Here is a 24,746-nt window from a genome sequence, read left to right on the forward strand (position 1 = left end):
TTATTGTACTAAGTGAAGTAAGTCAGAAAGAGAAAGACAGATACCAGGTAATATAACTTATCAGTTCAGTTCAGTTGCTCAATCGTGTCTGACTCTTTGCAACCCCATGAACCGCAGCAGGCCAGGCCTCCCTGTCCATCACCAACTCCTGGAGTCCACCCAAACCCACGTTCGTTGAGTCAGTGATGCAATCCAACCATCTCATCCTCTGTCGTCCCCTTCTCCTTCCGCCCTCAATCTTTCCCAGCATCACGGTCTTTTCAAATGAGTCAGCTCTTCGCGTCAGGTGGCCAAAGTATTGGAGTTTCAGCTTCAACATCAGTCCTTCCAATGAACACCCAGGACTGATCTCCTTTAGAATGGACTGGCTGGATCTCCTTGCAGTCCAAGGGACTCTCAAGAGTCTTCTCCAACACCACAGTTCAAAAGCATCAATTCTTCGGCACTCAGCTTTCTTTATAGTCCAACTTTCACATCCATACATGACCTCTGGAAAAACCATAGCCTTGACTAGATGGAACTTTGTTGACAAAGTAACGTCTCTGCTTTTTAATACGCTGTCTAGGTTGGTCATAACTTTCCTTCCAAAGAGTAAGCGTCTTTTAATTTCATGGCTGCAGTCACCATCTGCAGTGATTTTGGAGCCCAAAAAATAAAGTCTGACACTGTTTCCACTGTTCCTTTTTGTAAGGACAAGTCACGTGGCATGTGGGATCTTAGTTTCCCAACCAGGGCTTGAACCAGGGACCCCTGCATTAACCACTGAAGCACCTGGGAAGTCCCTGCAGAATCTAAAACATGACACAGATGAACCTATCCATGAAAGAGGAACAGAGTCACAGACACAGAGAACAGACTGGTAGTTGCCAAGGGGGAGGAGGGTTTGGGAGAGGGATAAAGTTGGAGGTTGGGGTTAACACATGTAAGTTTTAATATATAGACTGGATAACAACAAGGTCCTACTATATAGCACAGGGAACTATATTCAACATTCTGTGATAAACCATAATGGAAAAGAATATGAAAAAGAATGTATTAATATATATGTGTATAACTGAGTCACTTTGCTGTATAGCAGTAATTAAACAACACTGCAAATTATACTTCAACAAAACAAAACAAAAAGCCACTTGTTCAGCAAGTTAATAAACAGAACCCACACACTCTCAAAGAACACTTGGTTTTCAAAACTTTTAGTCCAAGTCTTTAGTAGCTCAAGTTCATAAAGGAATCCAAACAATGAAGCAGGCTACTTTTATAACTTCCTTTTGTCTTTCCAAGGGAACATTTCATGCAAAGACAGGCACAATAAAGAACAGAAATGGTATGGACCTAACAGAAGCAGAAGATATTAAGAAGAGGTGGCAACAATACACAGAAGAACTATAAAAAAAGATCTTCATGACCCAGATAATCATGATGGTGTGATCACTCACCTAGAGCCAGACATCCTGGAATGTGAAGTCAAGTGGGCCTTAGAAAGCATCCCTACAAACAAACCTAGTGGAGGTGATGGAATTCCAGTTGAGCTATTTCAAATCCTAAAAGATGATGCTGTGAAAGTGCTGCACTCAATATGCCAAAAAATTTGGAAAACTCAGCAGTGGCCACGGGACTGGAAAAGATTAGTTTTCATTCCAGTCCCAAAGAAAGGCAATGCCAAAGAATGCTCAAACTACTGCACAACTGCACTCATCTCACACACTAGTAAAGTAATGCTCAAAATTCTCCAAGCAGACTTCAACAGTACGTGAACTTCCAGATGTTCAAGCTGGATTTAGAAAAAGCAGAGGAACCAGAGATCAAATTGCCAACATCCGCTGGATCATGGAAAAATCTAGAGAGTTCCAGAAAAACATCTACCTCTGTTTTATTGACTATGCCAAAGTCTTTAACTGTGTGGATCACAACAAACTGTGGAAAATACCAGACCACCTGACCTGCCTCCTGAGAAATCTGGAAGCAGGTCAAGAAGCAACAGTTAGAACTGGACATGAACAATAGACTGGTTCCAAATAGGAAAAGGAGTACGTCAAGGCTGGGTATTGTCACCCTGCTTATTTAACTTATATGCAGAGCATATCATGAGAAACGCTGGGCTGGAAGAAGCACAAGCTGGAATCAAGATTGCCAGGAGAAATATCAATAACCTCAGATATGCAGGTGACACCACACTTATGGCAGAAAGTGAAGAGGAACTAAAGAGCCTCTTGATGAAAGTGAAAGAGGAGAGTGAAAAAGGTGGCTTAAAGCTCAACATTCAGAAAACTAATATCATGGCATCTGGTCCCATCACTTCAGGCAAATAGACGGGGAAACAGTGGGTGTCTTCCCACCCTATCACAAAATCCTTTCATTAGCCTTTATCTCTTGTTAACCTATCAACTTAAAACTGTCAGTTTTCTCACTCAAGTTCCCAGAAGACAAACCTTTTACAAGCTATCTGTATTTCCTCTTGTAGAAAACTTTAAAAACCAATATGGGAAGATGGACTTTCATAACAACAGCATGAGACACTCCATTGACCTGCTCCCAGTAAAACTGGGGAAATTATTAAAACAAATATTAAGGCCTCTGGAAATGGTTCAAAGGGCAAACAGAAAGTAAAGAAACTTATAATCAAGAAAACCTATAGAAACGTGGTAAGAAAGGTGACAATCTGTGGTCCTGAAGTCAAGACTGCTCCCACCAATAGGCTCAGCAAGAAAGATACTTCACTCTGGACTGCTGTAGCCAAGAACACAGGGTGCCTTGCCATCACCACCACCCCAACTCCAATTCCTTGTCAGAGGAAAGAACAGGTCATCAGTGTTTCTCATATGGCCCTCGACTACCTATGATGAGGTTAAGTTCAGGGCAAGAATGCTCAAGAAATTGGGAGCTCCTTTCATTGACCCTGTCCCCACTTGAGAAACGCAGACTCTATCTTGGGCATAGCACACTAAGGATTCTGCCATCTTGACTGTCCTTGCCCTGGTTCATGACACAGTGGTTCTCTGCCAAGAGAGGCAACCCAAGAGGACCTCAGGTTTCTGCCACCCCGTGAGGCTTCTGTCACCCCCTCATCTCACTTCCATCTAACATCCAACAGCTAGAGTCAGGGAACATTCCAGGGCATTGTTGAAAACAAAAGATATGTCAGAGACTTAACACGCCACTAAAATAATCCAAGCAAATCACTAAAACAATCATTAAACAAACAAACACTAAACCCTGGGAGAGGGGGACAGTATCCAGTTACTACAATATATTATCTAAAATATTCGGTTTCCAACAAAAAATATGAGGCATATAAAGCAACAGGAAAGCATGATCTGTAAAGCAGAAAGAAAGCAGGCAACACAAACTACAGTTAAATGACCAGTTAAAATGACCAGGTGTTGGACTTAACAGAAAAAGACTTTAAAATAGCTCTTAAAAACATGTTTGCGAAAAAAATGTTTAAAGCATGATTAAAGAAGTAAAAGGAGGTATTATGACAATGTCATACGAAATCTTTAATATCAATGGACACACTGATAATTTTTAAAAATATGTATTTTTAAAAAAACTGTGAATTCTGGACTTGAAAAATACAATAAAATTTAAAGTACAGAGAAATTTTGAAGTTCAACAAAAGGGCTCTGAACAGTCGCTATGAACTTATAGAAGAAAAAAAAGTAGTAAACTGGAAGACAGAGCAATAGAGGTTGGTAAGCCAAAAAACGGGGGGTGGGGGTGGGGGGGGGCGGATGAAGAAAAACAAACTGAGCCTTAGAGAAATGATATCATTAAGTATACCAACATAGACATAATGGGAGTGCCAGTGGGAGGGGAGGGGACAGAGAGAGAAAAGCAGAAAAATATTCAAATAGAGGTAGCTGCTGCTGCTGCGCCGCTTCAGTCACTTCAGTCGTGTCCAACTCTGTGCAACCCCATAGACGGCAGCCCCCTAGGCAGTCCCCCTGGGACTCTCCAGGCAAGAATACTGGAGTGGGTTGCCGTTTCCTTCTCCAATGCATGCATGCATGCTAAGTCGCTTCAGTTATGTCCGACTCTGGGCGACCCTATGGACAGCAGCCCACCAGGCTCCTCTGTCCACGGGATTCTCTAGGCAAGAATATTGGAGTGGGTTGCCATTTCCTTCTCCAAAATAGAGGTAGCTAGTAAGCCCCAAAGCCACAAATTACATGATTTCATTCATATGAAAATCCAGAATAAAGACATCGACAGTAGTTAGTGGTTGCTTAGGGTTTAGGGTGGTAGATGGGTAAGGAGGATGATGGTTGAGGGTATGGGGTTTTGTTTTTGAGGTGATAAAAAATGGTCTAAAATGACGTGAGAGTAGTACTATCTGTGAATATACTAAAAACCACTGAATTGTAGGTTTAAATAGCTGAATTTGGAGTATGAATTATATCTCAATAAAGCTATTTTAAAAATCTAACCCAGTTACCCAGAGATAATTGCTCTTGTCATTGTTTTGATATGTAAATGTTTGGTTAGAATTATCTGATTAAAGAAACAAAACCATAAATGACACTTTTCATTAAAATAACTTATAGGAGACAAACAGTTTTTCGAGGCAGAGGCCCAGTGTGTCCCTCTTTGCCTGACAAAATAATAAGTCTATTCTTTCCTAACTAAAATAAAATAAAGTAACTTACAGGTTGTTTTAAGGCTTATGAGAAAGAGTTACTGAATGGCTACCATACCAGGTACTGACTGTATAGAGCACTTATTTGCTCGCGTAATTCCCCCAAACCAGGCATCAGCACACTGTACATAAGGAAACAGCCCTAGATGGCTCACAAACACTATACCCTGGAGCCCAAACTGGAACCTGTATTAGCTTCCTAGCACCGCCACAACAGAATACCATAGACTGGGTGGCATAAAACACAGAAGCTTGTTTTCTCACAGTGGAAGTCAAAGATCAAGATGCCAGGAGAGCTGGTTTCTGGTAAAACCTCTCTCCTGGCTTACAGACAGCCACCTTCTTGCTGTATCCTCTCCTGGCCTTCCTGCTGTATCCTGCACACACCCTCTTTGCACACACCCTCTGCACACACACTTCTGGTATCTCTTCCTTTTCTTGTAAGAAGCCAGTCTTACTAGGATTAGAACTCCATCCTTATGAACTCTTTAACATTAATTACCTCCTTAAAGGCCCTATTATTTCAAATAGTTACACTGAAGGTTAGGGCTTTAACATTTTGGGGATACAATTTGTCCATAAAAGAACTCAAACATAACTCCAGAGCCGGGTCTACAGTTCCTGAGGCTGATTTGATGACCACCTTGATTTCTGCTGGAACACATGCTCTAAACCTGGCCTGCAGTTATCTGACAAGGATGGGCATGGTTTCACATGTACTACTGTGCTTGATTCTCACTCAGCAACAGGGTGAGGCATAGCTGCAGATCATTTCCCCATTTCACACAACAGGTTCAGAGAGAACAAAGAGCCTTGCTGGAGACTGCATCCTTTATTAAAAAGTCACATGAAATACATACCAACAAAATGAGGGTCTAAAGCAAGAAAGAAGAAAGTAATCCAGGAAACAGGGGATCCAAGTCAAGAAGGCAATGATGTCCTAAACCCAGATGATAGGACTGTGGCAAACCAAGGGACAAGTCCAGTTTGGGGAAGATGATGAAAACTCCAAGAAGGAACTCTCCAGAAAATAGGGAATGAAAGAAGAAATAAGGAAGAGATTCATTTTTCAATTAAATCTTGAAGATTTGGTTAAGACAATTTGGTAAGAGGATAAAAAAGAATTCAAACTTGACTCTAGGAACTGATTTGAAAAGCTCAAAGATTTTTAAATTGTAGTACAGAAAAGGAAGCATAAACCAGCATATTTGGCAGTTCTGCAATAAAAAAAAATTGTACAGACCTAACAGTAAGGTATATATATGTCAATCAAGCAACATTTAAGTCTGCATAGAACATAATAGTTATTATATATAAAGAAGGATGCAGTTCAGTGAATGAACTGAAAACAGTGACATAACTGGATTGGGAAAGACAGAAAGGAACGTGCTGCTGCTGCTAAGTCGCTTCAGTCGTGTCCGCCTCTGTGCGACCCCATAGAGGGCAGCCCACTAGGCTTCCCTGTCCCTGGGATTCTCCAGGCAAGAATACTGGAGTGGGTTACCATTTCCTTCTCCAATGAATGCTGCTGCTGCTGCTGCTAAGTCGCTTCAGTTGTGTCTGACTCTGTGTGACCCCATGGACAGCAGCCCACCAGGCTCCTCTGTCCACGGGATTCTCCAGGCAAGAATACTGGGGTGGGTTGCCATTTCCTTCTCCAAAAGGAAGGTGAGAAGGTATCATTTAGCTAAATCTTCATCTATCTTAGAAGGAAGTCAATCAACAGAAAATATTTAAAGATGTTGAAGCAAGACAACTGACTGTATGACTTTGTTGAACAATATAGGCAATGTCATAATTAATTAGCTAACATTTACTGTCACAGCTAACGTTTACTGAGTACTTACTACATAAGTCATTTATTAATTCTTGCAATTTTGTAAGACAGATACTATAATTAATCCCCATTTTGTAGATGAAGAAACTAGACACAGAGAGGTTAAAAACTTGCTCAAGGTTACACAATTAGTAAGTGGTAAAGCCAAGAAGAGAATCTAAGCAGTGTGGCTTCAAAATCTATGCTATTTATCACTGCCTCTTAAAAGTTGCTAAAAACAGAAATAGTACATATAAACGGTACTGAAGACTGTGACTTACGGGAGGAAAGTAGAGGGTTTAGGGAAGTAATCATTTGTTTTAATTATCAGTCCTTCTATTATGTTTGATTTTAAAATTATGTACATTAACTCAAATAAAAAGACATGCGTGCATGCATGGTAAGTCGCTTCAGTCGTGTCCAACTCTTTGCAACGCTATGGACTGTAGCCCGCCAGGCTCCTCTGTCCATGGAATTTTCCAGGCAAGAATACTAGAGTGGGTTGCCAGGCCCCACTCCGGGGGATCTTCCCGACCCAGGAATCAAACCCGTGTCTTTAAGTCTCCTACACTGGCAGACAGGTTCTCCAAGTGAAAAGACAGACGATATCAAATGCTGAAAAGGATGTGAAACTGCGAGTGTGCTATTATAACTACTGCAAAAGTGTGTGGCTATGTCTACTACAGCAGCATAGGCGCTTACCTACGACTCAGCAATCCTAGATACCCAACAGAAATGTGCATAATGTTCACCAGAAACATGTATACGAATACTCAGAACAGCAATATCCAACTGTCTATCAACAGTAGAAGGGATAAATCGAGGTACATGTGGAAGACACCACAGCAAATATAATGAACAAACTATATACACCATAACATGGAAACAATCTCACAAATGTACTGTTGAGTCAAAGAACCAGAAAAACAATGAGTGTAAACACTATGGCTCAATTTATACAAGTTAAAAAACAGGCACCACCCCCCCCACCACCAAAATGCAATGGTGGTAGACGGCAGGACAGTGGTTACTCCTAAGCAGAGTAGGGAAGGTAGCACATGAAGGACTTCCTGATTGCTGGTAATATTCTATTCCTTGTTCTGAATGTAGGGAAGGTAGCACATGAAGGACTTCCTGATTGCTGGTAATATTCTATTCCTTGTTCTGAATGCTGTTTTGTTCATTTTGTAAAAATTCACTGAACTGAACTTTTACAGTTAGTATGCGTTTTAAGCAGTGAGTTATACTGCAGTAAAAGTTTAAAAGAAAAACCATGTTTAATTTAAAAATATGTTACTTTGATAACATTTTAAAAATACATATTTAAAATTTTACACTTACAAAAATGCCAAGCCTTCTTCTCATATGTGGATCTGAGAGAATCTTTTTTAACATCTAAAATATGTTTTTGCTCTAAGATGTTTCAAGACTGTTCTATAAGCACCCTGAATGCCAGCTGGTGACATCTCCATCACATGGCAGCAGTAAAACTGTTTGCAAACACTGTGATCTTTAGAGAAGAGGCTTTACTACAAACCCAATATAAAAATATTCTCAGGCCTAAATCTACTTTGGACTTCACCAAGGGTTCTTGCATCCTTGCCATAATAATAAATCAGCTAGAGTTTTCAACTCAATAAAAGGGAAAACTTTTTACCAATTAAGAGATAATAATAACAATAAAAAAGGCATAACTGTCTCGAGACATTGCTTGCCTCCTATTTCTCAAAATATTCATGTAGAGGTTGGATGAGGCCTTGTCAAGGAGGCAAGGTGTTGTGTAAACATGATTTAGAGTCATACAAACACAGATTATAGTCCCAGTTCCTAGATATTTGTTTCAAAATAATCAAAGGAGGGGAGCATGGGAAGATACAGATGATCAAAAGTGACTACAAGTTCATGACTGTCTGGCTACAGATAATGGGGTTTATCAAACTCTTTCTTTTAACTTTTGAGTAAGCTTGAAATTTCCCATAATGGAGAATTAGAAGTTTATTCTATATACTAAAACAACTTGGATTCTCTTTTTCTTTCCTTTCTTTTCTATACTTTCCTTAGCAACATCATTTGCTCTCACTGCATCTATGAATTCCATATATTTATGCTTAAAAGTAAATGGAATACCTTTGCTTCGAACTTGCTCCTCCTTTCCTGTTTTCTCTTACTGGCATCATTGATTTCATGAACTCTTATAAATCTGAAGTTAACTTGTACCTCCTCCTCACAACCAACCAGTTCCACCTCCGCTCCCCCAATTTCATACTGCTAAACTGTCTCTTCTACTATTCTTCTGCGTTCCCCACTAGCTTGGTTCAGGTTATCAATGATTACTCAGAATTTTGTGACTTCTAAAATTATGTTTCCTCTTAAAAAAGACTATTTTCTGAACCAAAAACAAGAGGCTTTGTCCTTTATTTTCTTTAAAAAGCAACTTCACAGGACTATTAATTAGAGCGTTCACACATGTCAAGCACCTCACAGAGTTCTCAGCAGGTAACAGGTATACCAATGCTAGTTTTCTCCCTTCTCTGTGCTTGAGTCTCATCAAACTGGCTTTCTTAATGTCCCTAAAGATAGTACACAGTGTCCTGATTCTGTTCCTTTGCTATTTCTTCTACCCACACTAAACTTCCATCCCTTCTCCCTAGGTCTAAAGCCACACCATCCTTCAACAATCAGCTTAAATGTCATATCCCTTCAACAAAGGTTTACTGTGTTCAAGAATGGAGAGACCAATCACAGTCAGGCTCTCAGAGACTAGTCTTATCTCAGGCTCATGAACATAAACAGCACTACATCCTGCCTAATGAGCAGTAGAACAAGCAGATATGAGCAGGCCACTGGGAGTTCTTGTGGTTTTTGCCTTTTAGTCTGACAGTCTTGACTTTCTCACATTAAGAACTAGCAAACATAAATGTGCTCCCAAATCTCCTAGACCAAATATATAAACTAGATAAATCAGTGGTGATCGTTTCAAAATGTGTCTCCATTCATTGTTCTTCAGAGGCACCTCAGTAGTCATTTAAAGAAAGAGTTCTCCTGGTGCATTTAAATATCATCACAAACCTCTATTAGTCATAACTTGTATGGTGCCCATTATTATGCAAAGTACGGTACACATACAAAACCGTATGTAATGAGAAAGAAAACAAAGTACAAGTAGTTCGAAACACTCTTTATTTTCTATATTGGTAAACTATGGACCTAAATTTCAAATCTTCTATTTTATGTAGACAATTTATCTGATATTACACTAAAAAGAAAACTCATACACCAGGCTCCTCCGCTCAGCAAGGTTAGCACAGCCGTATTATTTCTCCTGAGAGACTTGTCTGCCTGCTAATCACTCTGATCTTGTAACTGGCCCCAGATGGTAAGTTCCTAATTTACACTATTCAAGTTCTCCTTCAAAGTCACCTCCTCTCTAACCAGCAGCCCCCTCCCCACCCCCACCATCTGGTCACAGCTTCCTCAACTATACTCTAAAAGCACTTGACACACATTTCTGTTATGTCACTAATCACCCCGTTTACATGTCTGTCTGTCTGTGGTTCTCCCACACCTCCCACTGCTCCCAGCTAAACAGGGAGTTGCCTGAAGAGAGGAAACATCTATAGCAGGTAGTCCCGAGGAGTGGTTAAGAGCAGACTCTGGAGCCAGACAGCTGGGCTTGGGATCCTGTTCTGCCACTTTGCAGCAACATGACCCTGAGTCAACTCTTGCCTTTAAGCCTCAGTTTCCTCATATCAGAAGGAGGACAATAATAACAACTATCTCACAGTGCTGTTACAAGGATTACAAGAAATAATGTAAAGCACTTAGCGTCCTTCACGTCTCAGTTTCTTTTTTACATGGTAGTTTAAAGCAGTGGTATGGACACAGATTTTAGTTAAGACTTAGTTTTGAATTTCAGGTTCGGCACTTATTAGCTTTGAGACCTGGGCAAGCTATTTCAACTTTGAGAGCCTCAGTCTCTCCATCCGTAAACGTAGTATAATAATTAGAACCTATCTTATAGGGTTACTCTAAGGATTAGATGAGAAAGTTCACATAAAGCATTTGGCATAGGGAGATGCACTAGAAATATTTCCTGTCAAACTTTCTATTTATTTATTTGAAGGCTGGTTTCCTAGAGACATGTCAGACAGCAAACTTCTTCCCTCCCACAAGGAACCATCTCCGGACTTGGCATTCACCATGGATGATGTTCAAGATGGTAGGTGTTTGTCTTCCTTGGACTTCAGATTTCACATGACCGTGGTTCAGTCACTCTACTAGCTGACCTTTTAAAAACTGTGTCCTTTGTGTGGATATAAACTTGCAAGTGCAAAGAAACAAGTTAACAATAGCCAGTATGCTTCCCTACCTTAGGTATCACCTTTATACTTCTGTGTCATTAAGCTTTTTAAACAAAGGCTTATATTAAATTGATTATGACACTGCGTGGGTTTCTTAAGGAAACCCACACAGAATTGTTCTATTTATGGAATTCCTTGGGGCACACTAAGTGGATAAAGTTCATACTTGGGGAAATGATTTTAATTTCTGTACTCCTGGGGAGAAAAAAGTACTTCTAAGTGGTAATGAAACTAATAAAAACAAGAATAACAAATAATATTACAAAAAACCTTTCCCTCTTGCTCATTCATCCATACATGCTCTACCTAATATGAGAGGTTCACTTTTATCCAAACTCCTAATTCTGCACAGACTAATCAAGGTCTAATGTTACAAAATTTTCTGAAGTGGTTTTATATATAGGCTGACAAGAGTGATAACAGAGGCTGCAAGTCCCTCACTAAAGAACTCAATAGCTGGTGACTCAAAGGTGAGTCAGTGTTAACTGATATCCTATGCATGAGAGAGATAAAGTATCAATCAAGATGAGTTGCTCAGGAAACCAAAGCAATTCTCTTGACCAGTCAAATAAATCCATCTTTTTATGTTCATCACAACCTACAACGTGAAGGTCTCTTACCATGGCCTGTGACCAATTACATTGACATTCTAAGCTTTCATGAAGCTTAAAATAAAGGTAAGCAATTGATCCCTAAAATGGCCTTTCAATTAGATAAACTATATTCATGGGCTTTACTGCAGACTAAGGTTGCCATGATTTGTCTCCTCATACTTCATGAATTTCAGAATACCTGAACTAAATCTGTGCTATCTACCATTTCAGAATGAGTAAACAAAAGCTATCATATTATGCTACAAACATTTACTTAAATTCTTCCCATGTTAAGAGTCTGCAATTCTAGTCCTGATTAAAATCCAAACTTAAATATTGAGAACTAATAACCTTCCCAAATATTAAAATAGACCAGATACCATCTCCTGAATTTTACAGAATATTGTACTTGATAATGGTGAGAACAAAACAAAAATTTCAGTGTGTTATAAAAATAATTATCATACAATGAAATTAGCTATAGAAGAATGACTCTTAACTTCAGCTATACCAAGTTTCACAGAACTAAAAGCTTTGAATAATTTACTTGCTTGACCAAACAACTAAGGTAGAGAGACTGTGCCGTCAGCAACCACATCCGTCCTTAGTAATGAGTATGAGTATAACCTTACATGCATGAAAGGCTATTGTGTGAGGAGGACAATGAGTTAGCACACACCACCAGATACTCTGTTTAGTAGATACTGATGCCTGCATGAAACAGCTGTACTAAGAACACAGTCATTTTCAAAACAGAGATTCTTATAGCCAGCTACTAAACAGAAATACTATCTCCCCATATTGCTACTGAAGATTTTACAGCCCCTCAAAAAAAAAAAAAAATGCTAAAAACAATAGTCACTTATAACTGCAGATTATCTAGGAGGATATGGAGTCGATCCTAGCAGAAACACCATTTCTAAACAAACACCTATTCAATAATAGGCACATACCTCACCAAATGAAATGTAACAGGTACTTTATACAAAAGAATGCATGCATGCTCAGTCGCTTCAGTTGTGTCCAACTCTCTGAGACCAGGCCTCTGTCATGGGATTCTCCATGCAAGAATATTGGGAGTGGGTTGCCATGTTCTACTCCAGGGGATCTTCCCCACCCGGGGATCAAACCTGTCTCCCCAGCGTCTCCTGCACTACAGGCAGATTCTTTACTGCTGAGCCACCTGGAAAGCCAGATACAAAAGAATAAACTCTTCTAAAACATCTTTACTGTTGTGCTTGCTAATCAGCATGTTTGTTTTAAGTACATATCAAGAAAAACTAATTATGCTGGGGAAGGGGAAATTGTGCAGCTTTTTAATCAAAGTTATGCAAATCAAAGCACAGATATTTCTGTAATTCACCTAGCATATCATCAGCTCCTTTCCCCCTACAATATATAAAGAATTCATGGGCATAAAATAAAGACCCAATGTGCTGATTACAGAAAAAATACATGTTCTGAAGCATTCAGCTGGTTTTAAGAAAACTGGTAATTATGTGAAAATAAGTTTTATTGTTATTCTGTATCAGTCCAAGGGAAGGATGATAATCTAGTTTATCAATACTGACCTTTCCAAAGAACGTGAAAATAAAAAACCAAGGTTTCTAGAGTGTTAGAGAAGGTTGCAAATGGATTCATGTTTTGTCTTTGTAAGAATCAGAGGAAGAGAGATGGTGTCCATAAAGTGCCAGACAGACCTTGAAGTCAGCACTGTGAACTTTTGGAAACCTCAATTAGCATCATTTGAGTGCATGTATGTGTGTTGGGAGAGAAGGCATCCCTCTTCAGTACTGATTTTATAATCAGAATTGGACTACATATCATCAGTCTGTGTTTATAATGACAACCTTCAACCATTAAAAAAAAAAGTTAATATATTCTATACATTCCATTTACAGAAAGTCAACGAACAGGTATTCTTCAGACTAAATTCAAAATCCCAACACTTCAGTTACAAGGCTGAGTTCACTTTGTGAGAATTTAAGTATATGCTTAGGATTTGGGCAGTTTCTATATCACACACAGAAACACACACACAATGTATCAGTAAAAAGTCTGTGCAAAAAAAATAATTCCACACGTAACACACTAATGTACTTTTTTATATAGGATAACTAAAAGGTGATAAGGAAGCAAGGACCTGAAAAGTGACAGGGTGAGCTCTTTGGCTATCTGTGGGAAAAATATTCCTGGAGAACAACCAGCCAAGGCCTTGGGTGCAAGATTGGAGTGTGAGAACACTCAGGAAGCTGAAACAAACTAAGTAAGAGGAAGAGGTATAGAATATAAGGTCAGAGCCAGAGGAAATAAGAGAGATAGAAAATAAGGTATGGCCAGGAGTGGAATAAATCAGTGAATTAGACCTATACATACTGCCTGGAGGGATGTTCGTGTTACACCTACAAACCAATTTTCATGGTCACATTTATATTACACTCCCCATTTTTTTATTAAGGAGAAAAGGATGGGGACATGGAGAGGGAGGGAAAGAGGAACAGACAGGCACCTCTTCAGTATATAAGAGGCTTGTATACGTGTGTTTGAGCGTAAGAGTTGTATTGATGTACCTGTGATTGAGCAGAGCTGGGTGTACACCACAAACTTAACAATGGGTATATCGAGGAATGAAATTAAAAGGGAGAGGAGTATATTTTCAACTCCTTAATGCTCCTAAATACAACACTTGAACACTGGCAAAAAAAAATGGGGGAAAAACAAAACAAAAAAACATACTCCTTCAAAAAAATTCTCCTTCATAACATACTCCTTCAAATCACAAGAAAAAAAAAAACTAGTATCTACTCAAAGATATATAGAGAAATGTCTGTGGTACCATTATTTACATTAGTGAAAAACTGGAGGAAAAAATCAACAAGAAATTGGTTAACTTGTGGTACTTGCAATCACTGTAATTCCAAGCACCTTTAAAAAGAAAATAAAGCAGGTACATTTAAAAACCTAAGATACAGTGAGTAAAACAAACAAAAAAAGCAAGATGCTAACAGTGGGATACCAACTGTTTTTATAAACTAGTAACAAATTACAGGGGCTTCCCAGGTGGCACTAGGGGATATATCCATTTGCCAATGCAGGAGACACTGGTTGGATTCCCTGGGTAGGTAAGATCCCCTGGAGGAGGAAATAGCAACCTGTTCTAGTGTTCTTGCTGGGAGGATCCCATGGACAGAGGGAAGCTCCAATACTCTGGCCACCTGATGTGAAGAGCCAACTCCTTGGAAAAGACCCTGCTGCTGGGAAAGATTAAATGCAGGAGAAGAAGAAGGTGGCAGAGGATCAGATGGTTAGACAGCATCACCAACTCAATGGACATGAATTGAAGCAAACTCCGGAAGATAGTAAAGGACAGGGAAGCCTGCTGTGCTGCAATCCACAGGGTCACACTAAGTCTGACATGACTCAGTGACCGAACAACAAATTAGAATACATTTAGAAAAAATTATGGAAGAATAGTCCCTGAATTTAACAGTTTTAAGAAAACATATTATAGGAGATTTTCCACTGTGATTTTCTCTAACAGTTAGATTTTCCCTGTTTGTATTTTTTTTACAATGATCTTATCACTCATTTGAAAAGATAAATTTTTTTTACAGTATCACCTAACAAATTTCTGACATCTCTAGCAAAATGTGACAAATGTAGAATAATCAATAAATGTGTACATTCAATTAGTTACTAAAGCAAGATATATTTATTCAGTAGATATTATATATGACATTTATTATCTCTAATTAGATAGATATTACTTCGTCTCCATTTTACAAATATGGAAACTGAGACTAAGAGAAGATAAAAGCCTTTTGTCCAAGGTCCTTTTGAGCAGCAGAATGCTGAATTAAAGTATATGGTAATCCAAAGCTCTATTTACTAGAATAGATAACTGAAGTACTTCTCTGTAGCCTCAAACAAAAGAATGAAATAATTCCACAGTACTGACAGCGTCTCTGTAACACCTGCAGTTCTACTCATTTGAAGGTAAATAATTAACACTTACACCTCATTTTTCCCTACAAATACAGTAAGTATGTGGTTTTATTGGAGTCCTAGCAATTTGGCACGGAGAAAGCAATGGCACCCCACTCCAGTACTCTTGCCTGGAAAATCCCATGGATGGAGGAGCCTGGTAGGCTGCAGTCCATGGGGTCGCACAGAGTCGGACACACTGAAGTGACTTGGCAGCAGCAGCAGCAATTTGGCAAGAGAGATTTTGAAACTACTCTGTAAAACTTCTGCTAATGACCAGGTAGGCGCTTTACAACTTTCCAACGAAGTGTGATGTGCTCTGAGGTCATGACAAAAGTGTTGGTAGGTCCTATGATGTTAGAAAGAAACAAAGGGATTTAACAGCACTTGTTTCTTGGTGACAATGTTCGGAGGGTACGGAGAATGAGAAGGGAAAAAATGCTGGGTCAGTGAGCCATAGAAGCCATACAAGAAGGCCAGCAAAAGTATGAAGTGCTTAATAATTATTTCAGAAGATTAATTTTAGTTGTATTTATGGGAACAAAATTGTATTCCTTTGTGTTTACTATGCAACCTGGGTTAAGAACGCTAGACAGGTTTCCAGGGGACCAAAAATTCCATGAAATTAAACTGTTTATGCATTTTTCTGTGAAGTACCACAGTTATCATTAGCTTTCCAAAAAGATAGGACCCTCAAAAAAAGGTTTAAAAGTACCTTTCAACATATTGTATATGCACACATGTTCCTTTTTTGTATACACTCAAGCACAGTTTTTTTTTTTAATTTTATTTTTAAACTTTACATAATTGTATTAGTTTTGCCAAATATCGAAATGAATCCGCCACAGGTATACATGTGTTCCCCATCCTGAACCCTCCTCCCTCCTCCCTCCCCATATCAAGACAGTTTTGTTGGTTTTTTTTTCAGGGCTTTCTGTTTCAGGGTTTAGACCAGGGATTAGCAAACCTTTTTTAATAATGGACCAGAAAGGAAATATTTTAGAATCCATGGGCGAATATGGTCTGTTGCAAATTCTTCTTTTTGTTTGAACAACTTTAAAATGTAAAGTTAAAAAATGTAAAAGCCATTCTTAATTTGTGAGTCTAGCACCAATTTGTTTGCAAACTCCTGGTATATTTAGCGTAACCACTGATTTATCTCCATAGAAATAACACAGCATGGCTTTGGGAGTCCAGGACTTTTTAAAAGGACTCTGAGAAAGTCACTAACCCCCTGGAAGTCTCCAGTCTCCAACGTCTCTGTAAAACTGAGATACCGACTTCCTATAGAGCTCCTGTAACTATGAAAAAAGAAAGACAGCAAGTATGTGGAAGTACACACAGCGCTTTGCACATAGTCAGCAAGCTGATTTATGACCTGTGCCTCTATATCATGCGATAGACTAGCAATATTTATGAGTCAATATGAACTGTTTGATAGGCATGCTCCTTCAACGCAATCTGCTCTATAGTGATCTGCCTTGGCTATTTCCAGTAACACAGTAGGGCTTTCTCAGAAGCCAACAGATCTCTACACTACTGATTAGACTCTAACAGCTTCCTCATTATTCTTCTTCTCTTTTCAATATGTAAGTCAAATTTTTAGAGCAAAGATTTAATTTTCAATATACTATTTTCCATCTAAAGAGTTTTAAATGTCTAAATCATAATAATTCAAAATAGCTGAAGAAAACTCAACTTGCAAGAAGTTAAAACCAGCACTAAACTGGAACACACTCAGGTATTCCAAGGTCATAAAACATTATACAGCACAAAGTAATCAAGTGTTCGCCTAGCAGACACTGATCGCTCCTCTTCATTTCTCACAAAACTGAAGGTCTTAAATACATACAAATGCCAGTATAATGAGCTTTAACTGTTTTTTGTTTTTCCCAGGAAAAGTAACCAGCTTGAAAGCATGAACTATGCTATAACCATTTTTATCATCATACTCTTACACAACACTAGGTATGGTGTGTATGTGTGTTTTAGTCACTCAGTATTGTCCAACTGTTTGCGACCCCATGGTCTGTAGCCCACCAGGCTCCTCTGTCCATGGAATTGTCCAGGCAAAAATATTGGAGTGGGTTGCCATTTCCTTCTCCACCTGGTATGGTAGTCTTCAGGAAATAGTTACTAAAAATAAGTGACTATTTTAAAAATGACAATTATTTATCTAAGACAATGTTATCTTACAATTCCATTTATATAGAGATACTCATCCGAGCAGAAGTACAAGAAAAAACAAATAAAAAATTAGCTATTACTCTAGAATAGCTAGAGTGATATCCCAATGTCTGTCTTCACTGTCCCAAAGAACCAAAGGTGAGCTTTATTTCCTACCAATATGAGTTAAGTAAAATGATTAGTAGCTATTTTAAAGTTTTTCCAGCCTAAGCCAAGGTATCTTTTAAAAGCTGTCCATATACAGAAAGAAAAGTATGAAAGTGTAAGTGAATAAACACAGTACAATACATTTAACTTTACAAATGATTTTGTCAGCTTTCAGAGAATTCACTTTGAAAATTTTTAAGAAGACATTGATTACTAGAAACTATCTTTACCTCCAGTATTCAATAAAATTTTAAAAAGTTATAATTAACATTAAGAATAAATGTTTTTCTTTCTCAACTCAGACCAAGGAAGAAATAACACAATTAGAAGCTACTTTATAGAGTATGAAGCTTTCCAGACCAGGCCTAATTTAGTTCTCTGAAATTAATCATATATTAGAGAAGATACAGATAATTATGCTAAAAGATCCTATCGAACTAAATACAGACCTATCCTCAATCTCTAGTCACTAAGAATATGTGAAAATTTTCTACAAATATATATCAGAACATTGAATGAAACAGTTTTGACAAAATAGTAATGCTCAGAAGACATTCCATGAACTTGAAAAGTGAAGTTTTCCAATATTTGTTCCATACTCATTTATTAAATTCAAATAGTGTCAATAAGTAGATGCCTCCTTATTTGTAACTCAGAGAAGTAAACACTTATAGTTAATTGATGACCTACACTTTGCACTAAAGCAAAAGTCCAGCAAACTCAAGGGAAAAGCAGCCACTGTCTATTTACTATCACTATACTGCAGAGAAATGAAAAACATTTCAAGGGATTTTTAAAAGATTTCCAATAGAATGATGTTTTTAATATTCAACATTATAATGATAATATCTTTTACAAAATAAAGTTGTTCAGTGAAAGGCTTTTCAAAGATATAATGTTTAAAAAGGGATAAAAATGATCACCCTCTACTACCCAGTTACTAACTCTCTTCCCACTTGTAGTGAAGAGCAAGAGTAATGTTCTTCATTTAGTAAGCTACTTCAAATGTATATAATGCCAGGCCAGGCAAGTGTCATCAGTAAATGTAGCAAGTGGGTGGGGACTCACTCTTATGTACCAGCTTCCTGCAGCTGTGACTAGACTCCATCTCTCCCGTCTTATTATTGCTAGGACAAATGCAAGCCTAGTGCTTTAAGACCTTCCAGATTTTCCTAAGAGAAGCCAGAAATCCAAATCATGCAATGTTTTCCATTTTTAAATGTTGGCAATGAAGAAGCAAAAAATCTATAGTGCAGGCCAAATTGAAAGTACCTACGAACCAGATCTGGCCTTTCAGTATGCAACCACTGCTGACGACTCAGCAATGATACCCCAGGAAAAGGAGCATCAGTAAGAATCTCAAATACCTGACCTGCAAACCCTAAACTCCTCAGGACTATTACTCAGATTTCATGCTGAAGATGGGTTCTCCACGTAGTCAAGAGCACTGGTAACCCACAATTCTCTGCTAATAGGAAATTAAATTAAAAAAAAATTTTTGAGAACAAAAAAAAAGAAAAGAACACTGATGGTAATCTTTTCCTCTTGAAGACTAATTTTTGGTTAATAATAATTTTAAAAATGATGGCTTTACTATTTTAAAGAAATACTATTTTAAGAAAAAAATCAAAAAAATTAACACTGATAGTGACATTGGAATATTAATAAAATTAGAATAATATGTAAAAAAATGTATACTCATTAAAAAAATACTACAACTTTTACCAACTATGTTAGCTGGGTAAAATGAAGTGTCAATCAGCTAGGTCGTTAGAAAGCAGCCAACCACTTGAGCTGCCCTCTCATCTCCTGATGAGAACTGGTAGCCCTGATGGTCCACTTTACACTTGTACTTTAGCAACATGAAAATGGAAAAACAAACGAAGAGGGGGAATAAGTGACAACAAGGCCAACTGTGAAGATATTTCTGCTTTATAATAATTTCAAGTGCCAAAAGATCCTAAGACTCAAAACAGTTTTCTTTACTGCTTTAGCTCTACTAAGTAGATTAGACAGCTAAAAAGGATAAACTAGCAAGACCTTCTATTTGGAAACAAAATCTGCTGGATTAAAAATGAAACGCTAAATAGGGCAGCACCCAAAGATTTAACCTTATGATTTAAATTTAAAAGGAATCTTTCGCAAAACTAATTTAAGGGGGAAAAAAAAGCTGTACAGTCATATGCCTCTTAAAAGAGTTCTCAGTTAATCTGGAAGGATACCCCCCACATACAGTATTTTGATGGCATACTTTAAAAATCCCTTAAGGACAACACAGTACAGTTTAAGAAAAAAGGGCAGTCTGGCTTTATCTGAGCTGGATTTCACCATCTGACAGTTGTGTGACTTTAAGCAAGTTATTTAGCTACTCTGAGCACTCTTCCCCCATCTATAAAAAAGGAGAAACCATAGCTATTTTAATTCTCATTATGAGAATTGTGACACATCTTAAATGTATTTTAATTTATTCTCTTTGCTGAAACTTGAATTTGCTCCACAACATCAGTAGTTTAAAATATTCCTGGCAGAACAGCTACACACAGATAAGAGAACTCAACACTTTGTATGGAGGGAGGAGGGTTCAGGATGGGGAGCATGTGTAAAAAAAAAAAAAAAAAAACACACTTTGTGAAGCAGCACTCCCCATCCTCATACGTCTATCATTCTCTTTTACTAAACTAAAATCAGCTTCCTAGTTACTTCAGTGTTACCCATCAATGACATTCTAGCTAAATCTTATTAAGTACAGCTAATTCAATCCTCACTAAACTCCAACCTCCATTAGGGTTGAGACTGTACTGAAACCCTGTACCCAGAAAAATGGTAAGCACATAGCAGACACACAGTAAATATTTACAAATTGAGTGATACATTCTGTGCAGCACTTACTGACTATTGAAATGCTTTGGAATACAGAGCACAAGTGTGTAAACTTCCGGAGGTGACCATTTAACATTTAAGGTTTAAAAGTTGAAATATCATAACACCCAAACACACCCAAGATTTTTAGGTTTTCTAAAAATCCTTTTGGATACAGTAAATAAAAGCAATTTGACTGTATTTCAAATGATGATGCTATTCATTACACAGATGCTAAAGTTCCTTCAAAGGAAATAAACCTTTTAATGGCTCCATGACTCCTAATCATAATTTCCTTCAGATTTAACTGAATTTCAAGTCGACATTGAAAACAACCAACCAACTCAAAATGACATGTAATCCCATTGCTGCTGCTAAGTCACTTCAGTCGTGTCGGACTCTGTGTGACCCCATAGACGGCAGCCCACCAGGCTCCCCCATCCATGGGATTCTCCAGGCAAGAACACTGGAGTGAGTTGCCATTTCCTTCTCCAATGCATGAAAGTGAAAAGTGAAAGTGAAGTCGCTCAGTCGTGTCAGATCCTTAGGGATCCCATGGACTGCAGCCTACCAGGCTCCTCTGTCCATGGGGTTTTCAGACAAGAGTACTGGAGTGGGGTGCCACTGCCTTCTCCATTACCACTGGCTATCCTGCAAATAACTCCCAAATATTAGTAATAGCTTAGTCAAGTTTTTGGCATCTTAAAGCCACTTAGAAAATATAAGAACTGAAGTTGTGAAAACATATCAAAATCTGTAACAACTTTCTCTCATGACTTTCTCAGCCACACACTGCTATAAACACCTCACTGCTTAAACACTGCAACTCATTGAGAATTTAGTCACATATTTCAGCGCTGAAAGAGTAGGTTTCATAAAGTATGTTCTACTTCACAGAACAGGAAATCAGTGACCAGTTCACCATCTTCTGCAAATCTATGGAAATTTTTCCATTATAAATTTCTGCCACCTGTAGGTTTTAAGCTGTCACTGTGCTATTAGCCTAAACAAACACAATTACTAAGGCAAACCTGCCACATAACACAAGTCAACTCCGTCCCAAACAAAAAACATTCCTGAATTACCTGGGTCACTGATGTTTTAAACTGTGGTAGCAAATTAGTGATCTAGAAACATGTAACTTCCACTAAAGGGAACTAGGTAAGGCAAATACCAGACTGACAATTTTATGGCAAAGAAAAAAATCCAAAAGGGTTAAACACTTTGCTATGCTAAGTCGCTTCAGTTGTGTCGGACTCTGTGTGACCCCAGATGGCAGCCCACCAGGCTCCCCGTCCCTGGGATTCTCCAGGCAAGAATACTGGAATGGGTTGCCATTTCCTTCTCCAATGCATGAAGGTGAAAAGTGAAAGTGAAGTCGCTCAGTCCTGTCGGACTCTGAGGGACCCCATGGACTGCAGCCTATAGGGCTCCTCCATCCATGGGATTTTCCAGGCAAGAGTACTGGAGTGGGGTGCCATCGCCTTCTCCGGTTGAACACTTTAAGTAAAATTAAAAATGTATCTGTTTTAGAATAACCATATATGACCCTTCAACACGGACAAGCCTTCCCAGACCAAAGTGAAGACTCTAGCCCCACAAAACTTCTTTTCCCCTTCCACTTCTACGATATTAAAAATAAATAAATAAAAACCCAAACCCTTGTACATTAATCACAAAAATCAAGCCGCCAAATACAGGTAGGCTTTACAAAGTCAAAATCACTACCCATCTTAAAATACTACCTGCTGGGCAATTTCAGGTACTGTGGGAGAAGCCTACAGCCAAGTAGAGATTAAAGGTCAGGGGGCAGCCTGGAGTTGTGCTACAGAATTTACCCCAGACGACATCAGCACAAAAGGTACAGAGAAGTACAAGATGTATAGGCTCCCAACTCGTTTCCAATTTGCAGTGGAAAAGTATTCCTTTCCGATAGACGCTGCCTCTGCCTTCAAAGTTGCCAAATGACATGTAATCCCACTGCTGCTGCTAAATCGCTTCAGTCGTGTCCGACTCTGTGCGACCCCATAGACGGCAGCCCATCAAGCTCCCCCATCCCTGGGATTCTCCAGGCAAGAACACTGGAGTGGGTTGCCATTTCCTTCTCCAATGCATAAAAGTGAGAAGTAAAGTGAAGCACCACGGCAAAACTGGCCTGCGGTTGCAAAATACAAGAGCTCTGGGCTCCCAGCACACTCCTCATGCCTGTACTTGGTATCCACGCACAGTTTCTCAATGTGGCCAACGCGATGCTGCAAAGCTGCCCTCAATGCAGCAACCACCTAGAGAAATAGTTTCTCAACAGTCCCAGAGCCGTCCGGGGAGGGCGGGACTTCCCTTCCATTTTCAATATGCTGCTTCGACCCGCGCTGACAGCACCGTGGATGACCAAGAGCACACGGAAAGGCTTCCAGCTCCTTATTAATGCCCTTCGGAAGCAAAGAATGTGGGCACTTAATCGAGGGCCTTGTCCAGGGTGGGGAAGAGCCCTGGAAAGCAGGGGGTGTAGAGTAGAAGTCTTTGCCCTTCCCACCCAACGACGGAGGCAGTGTCCTGCCAGGCTCAGGGTCCCAGCAGCCAGGGGGCCCTCGCGCCCGGGCGACCTTCCCCCGCAACCTTCCTCTCACCTGATCTTGTAACTCGGGAGGGTGTGCTTGCGCTTGATGATCTTCTTGAGCTGGTTGACGATGAAGGAGGTGAGCTGGGGCAGGGGCCGCCCTTCGAACTGGGAGCGCACCTCGAAGTCGATCAGCGGGTCCTCCACGAAGGAGAAGAACCAGTGGGTGAAGGGCACGCGGGTGAGGACGAAGCGCAGCCTCCCCACCACCCGTGACAGCTTGACGAACAGGTAGGCGGACTTGCCAAAGACCAAGTCCACGTCGATGGCCAGGTGGAAGCCCCCGTTGTACTCCACCTCCGCCTCGAAGGCCAGCTCCTCGGGGGTGGTGGCGGGCGGCAGCGCCTCCCCCTCGGGGCCGTCGGGCTCCCCGGTGGCCGAGGGCGCCACGGGCCGGAGGAGCCGGATGGTCTTGATGAAGGGCACGGTCTCGCCCAGGAACACGTCCCGCAGGCTCAGCCCCTCCAGCAGGCGCCCAGCCGTCTTGGTCTGCAGCAGCTCCTCGAACTCCACCTTGATCTTCTTGGTGACCCAGCGGCGGGCCAGTGCAGTGTCCCGCAGCTCCCGGAACAAGAACAGGATGATGGCGTTAAGGAAGTAGCAGGTCTCCCGCGTCGGCGGGGCGGGGGTCTCGGGGGCCGGGGTCGCGCCGCCCTCGGGGGGCCCGCCAGAGGGCTCCTCAGCCCCGCCGCCGCCGCCATAAAGGTACTCTCTCAGGGGCAGGTCTGGCACCGGCTTGATGTAGCGGAAGCCGTCGGCCGCGCGGGCGGCCTCGTCCGGCGGCGGCTCAGGCTGTTTGCGGTAGAGCAGCAGGAACTGAGTGAGGAGCGTGAGGAAGGAGCCCAGCACGGCCGACGCCAGGATCATGAGGAGCAGCCCCATCCCGCCGCCGCCGCCGCCGCCTCCGCCCGGGACGCCCGGGCCCTTGCCCCAGCGCCCACAGCGCCGCTTGCTTCACGCCGCCCTCCCCGCTGCCTCCATCTTGAGGACATCGGGCGGCGGGGGTCGGAGCAAGCGGCACACTGGGCCTCGTCCGGGGGCTCCGGACCGCGCGATGCGGCGCCCGAGTCTGCGGCGGCCTCACGCTCCCTCAGACACTCCCGGAGGCGGCTGCCGTGGTGGCGGCGGCGGCGGCGGCGGCGGCGGCGGCGGCGGCGGGGGCGGGAGGGGGCGGAACGGCGCCTCCCTCCGACCGCCGCTAATTGGACGAACGGCGCGTGACGTCAGGAGCGTACTCGCTCCCGGCGGCGTCGCCTGGCAGCCGGCGCCCGAGCATGCGTACGCGGGTCCTTCTTCACCTCTCGGGCGCCCTTCCAGCCCCGCCCCCCACGGCAACATTCTAGTCCTCCGCAGTCCACGTGGCTGTCACTTCGGAAGTCGCTGTCCCGATCTAGGAGGATAATCGGGGCTACCGGCTGGAGGAGAAGAGGCCGGGCGGAGAGGGCGTGGCGGCGTGTTCTTGATCCCGATCATCCCTTTATCTTCTAATGCGCCCATCCCCCTTCATTGGCCTCGGTCCCTGTCTGTTACCTCTGCTGCAGTGTGA

The 24,746-nt window shown here is 40.9% G+C and overlaps 1 protein-coding gene across 2 annotated transcripts in view; it reads right to left on the reverse strand.

Moving 5' to 3' along the window:
- Positions 1 to 24,353, reverse strand: part of PDZD8 (PDZ domain containing 8) — an 82,658-nt gene extending 58,305 nt beyond the window's left edge. The window contains exon 1 of one of the 2 annotated variants that reach the window (XM_086377558.1): positions 23,211 to 24,353. In XM_086377558.1, the coding sequence (XP_086233684.1) occupies positions 23,211 to 24,082 (872 nt within the window). In that variant the 5' untranslated portion in view covers positions 24,083 to 24,353. The remainder of the gene's footprint in view (positions 1 to 23,210) is intronic. The other variant, XM_086377559.1, reaches the window with a different exon arrangement.
- Positions 24,354 to 24,746: the final 393 nt, after the last annotated feature.

This window comes from Bos grunniens, chromosome 26, assembly GCF_055505025.1.
Source record: "Bos grunniens cultivar Pamir isolate PY7600 chromosome 26, Bosgru_T2T1.0, whole genome shotgun sequence".
In the NCBI taxonomy this organism is placed as follows: Eukaryota; Metazoa; Chordata; class Mammalia; order Artiodactyla; family Bovidae; genus Bos; species Bos grunniens.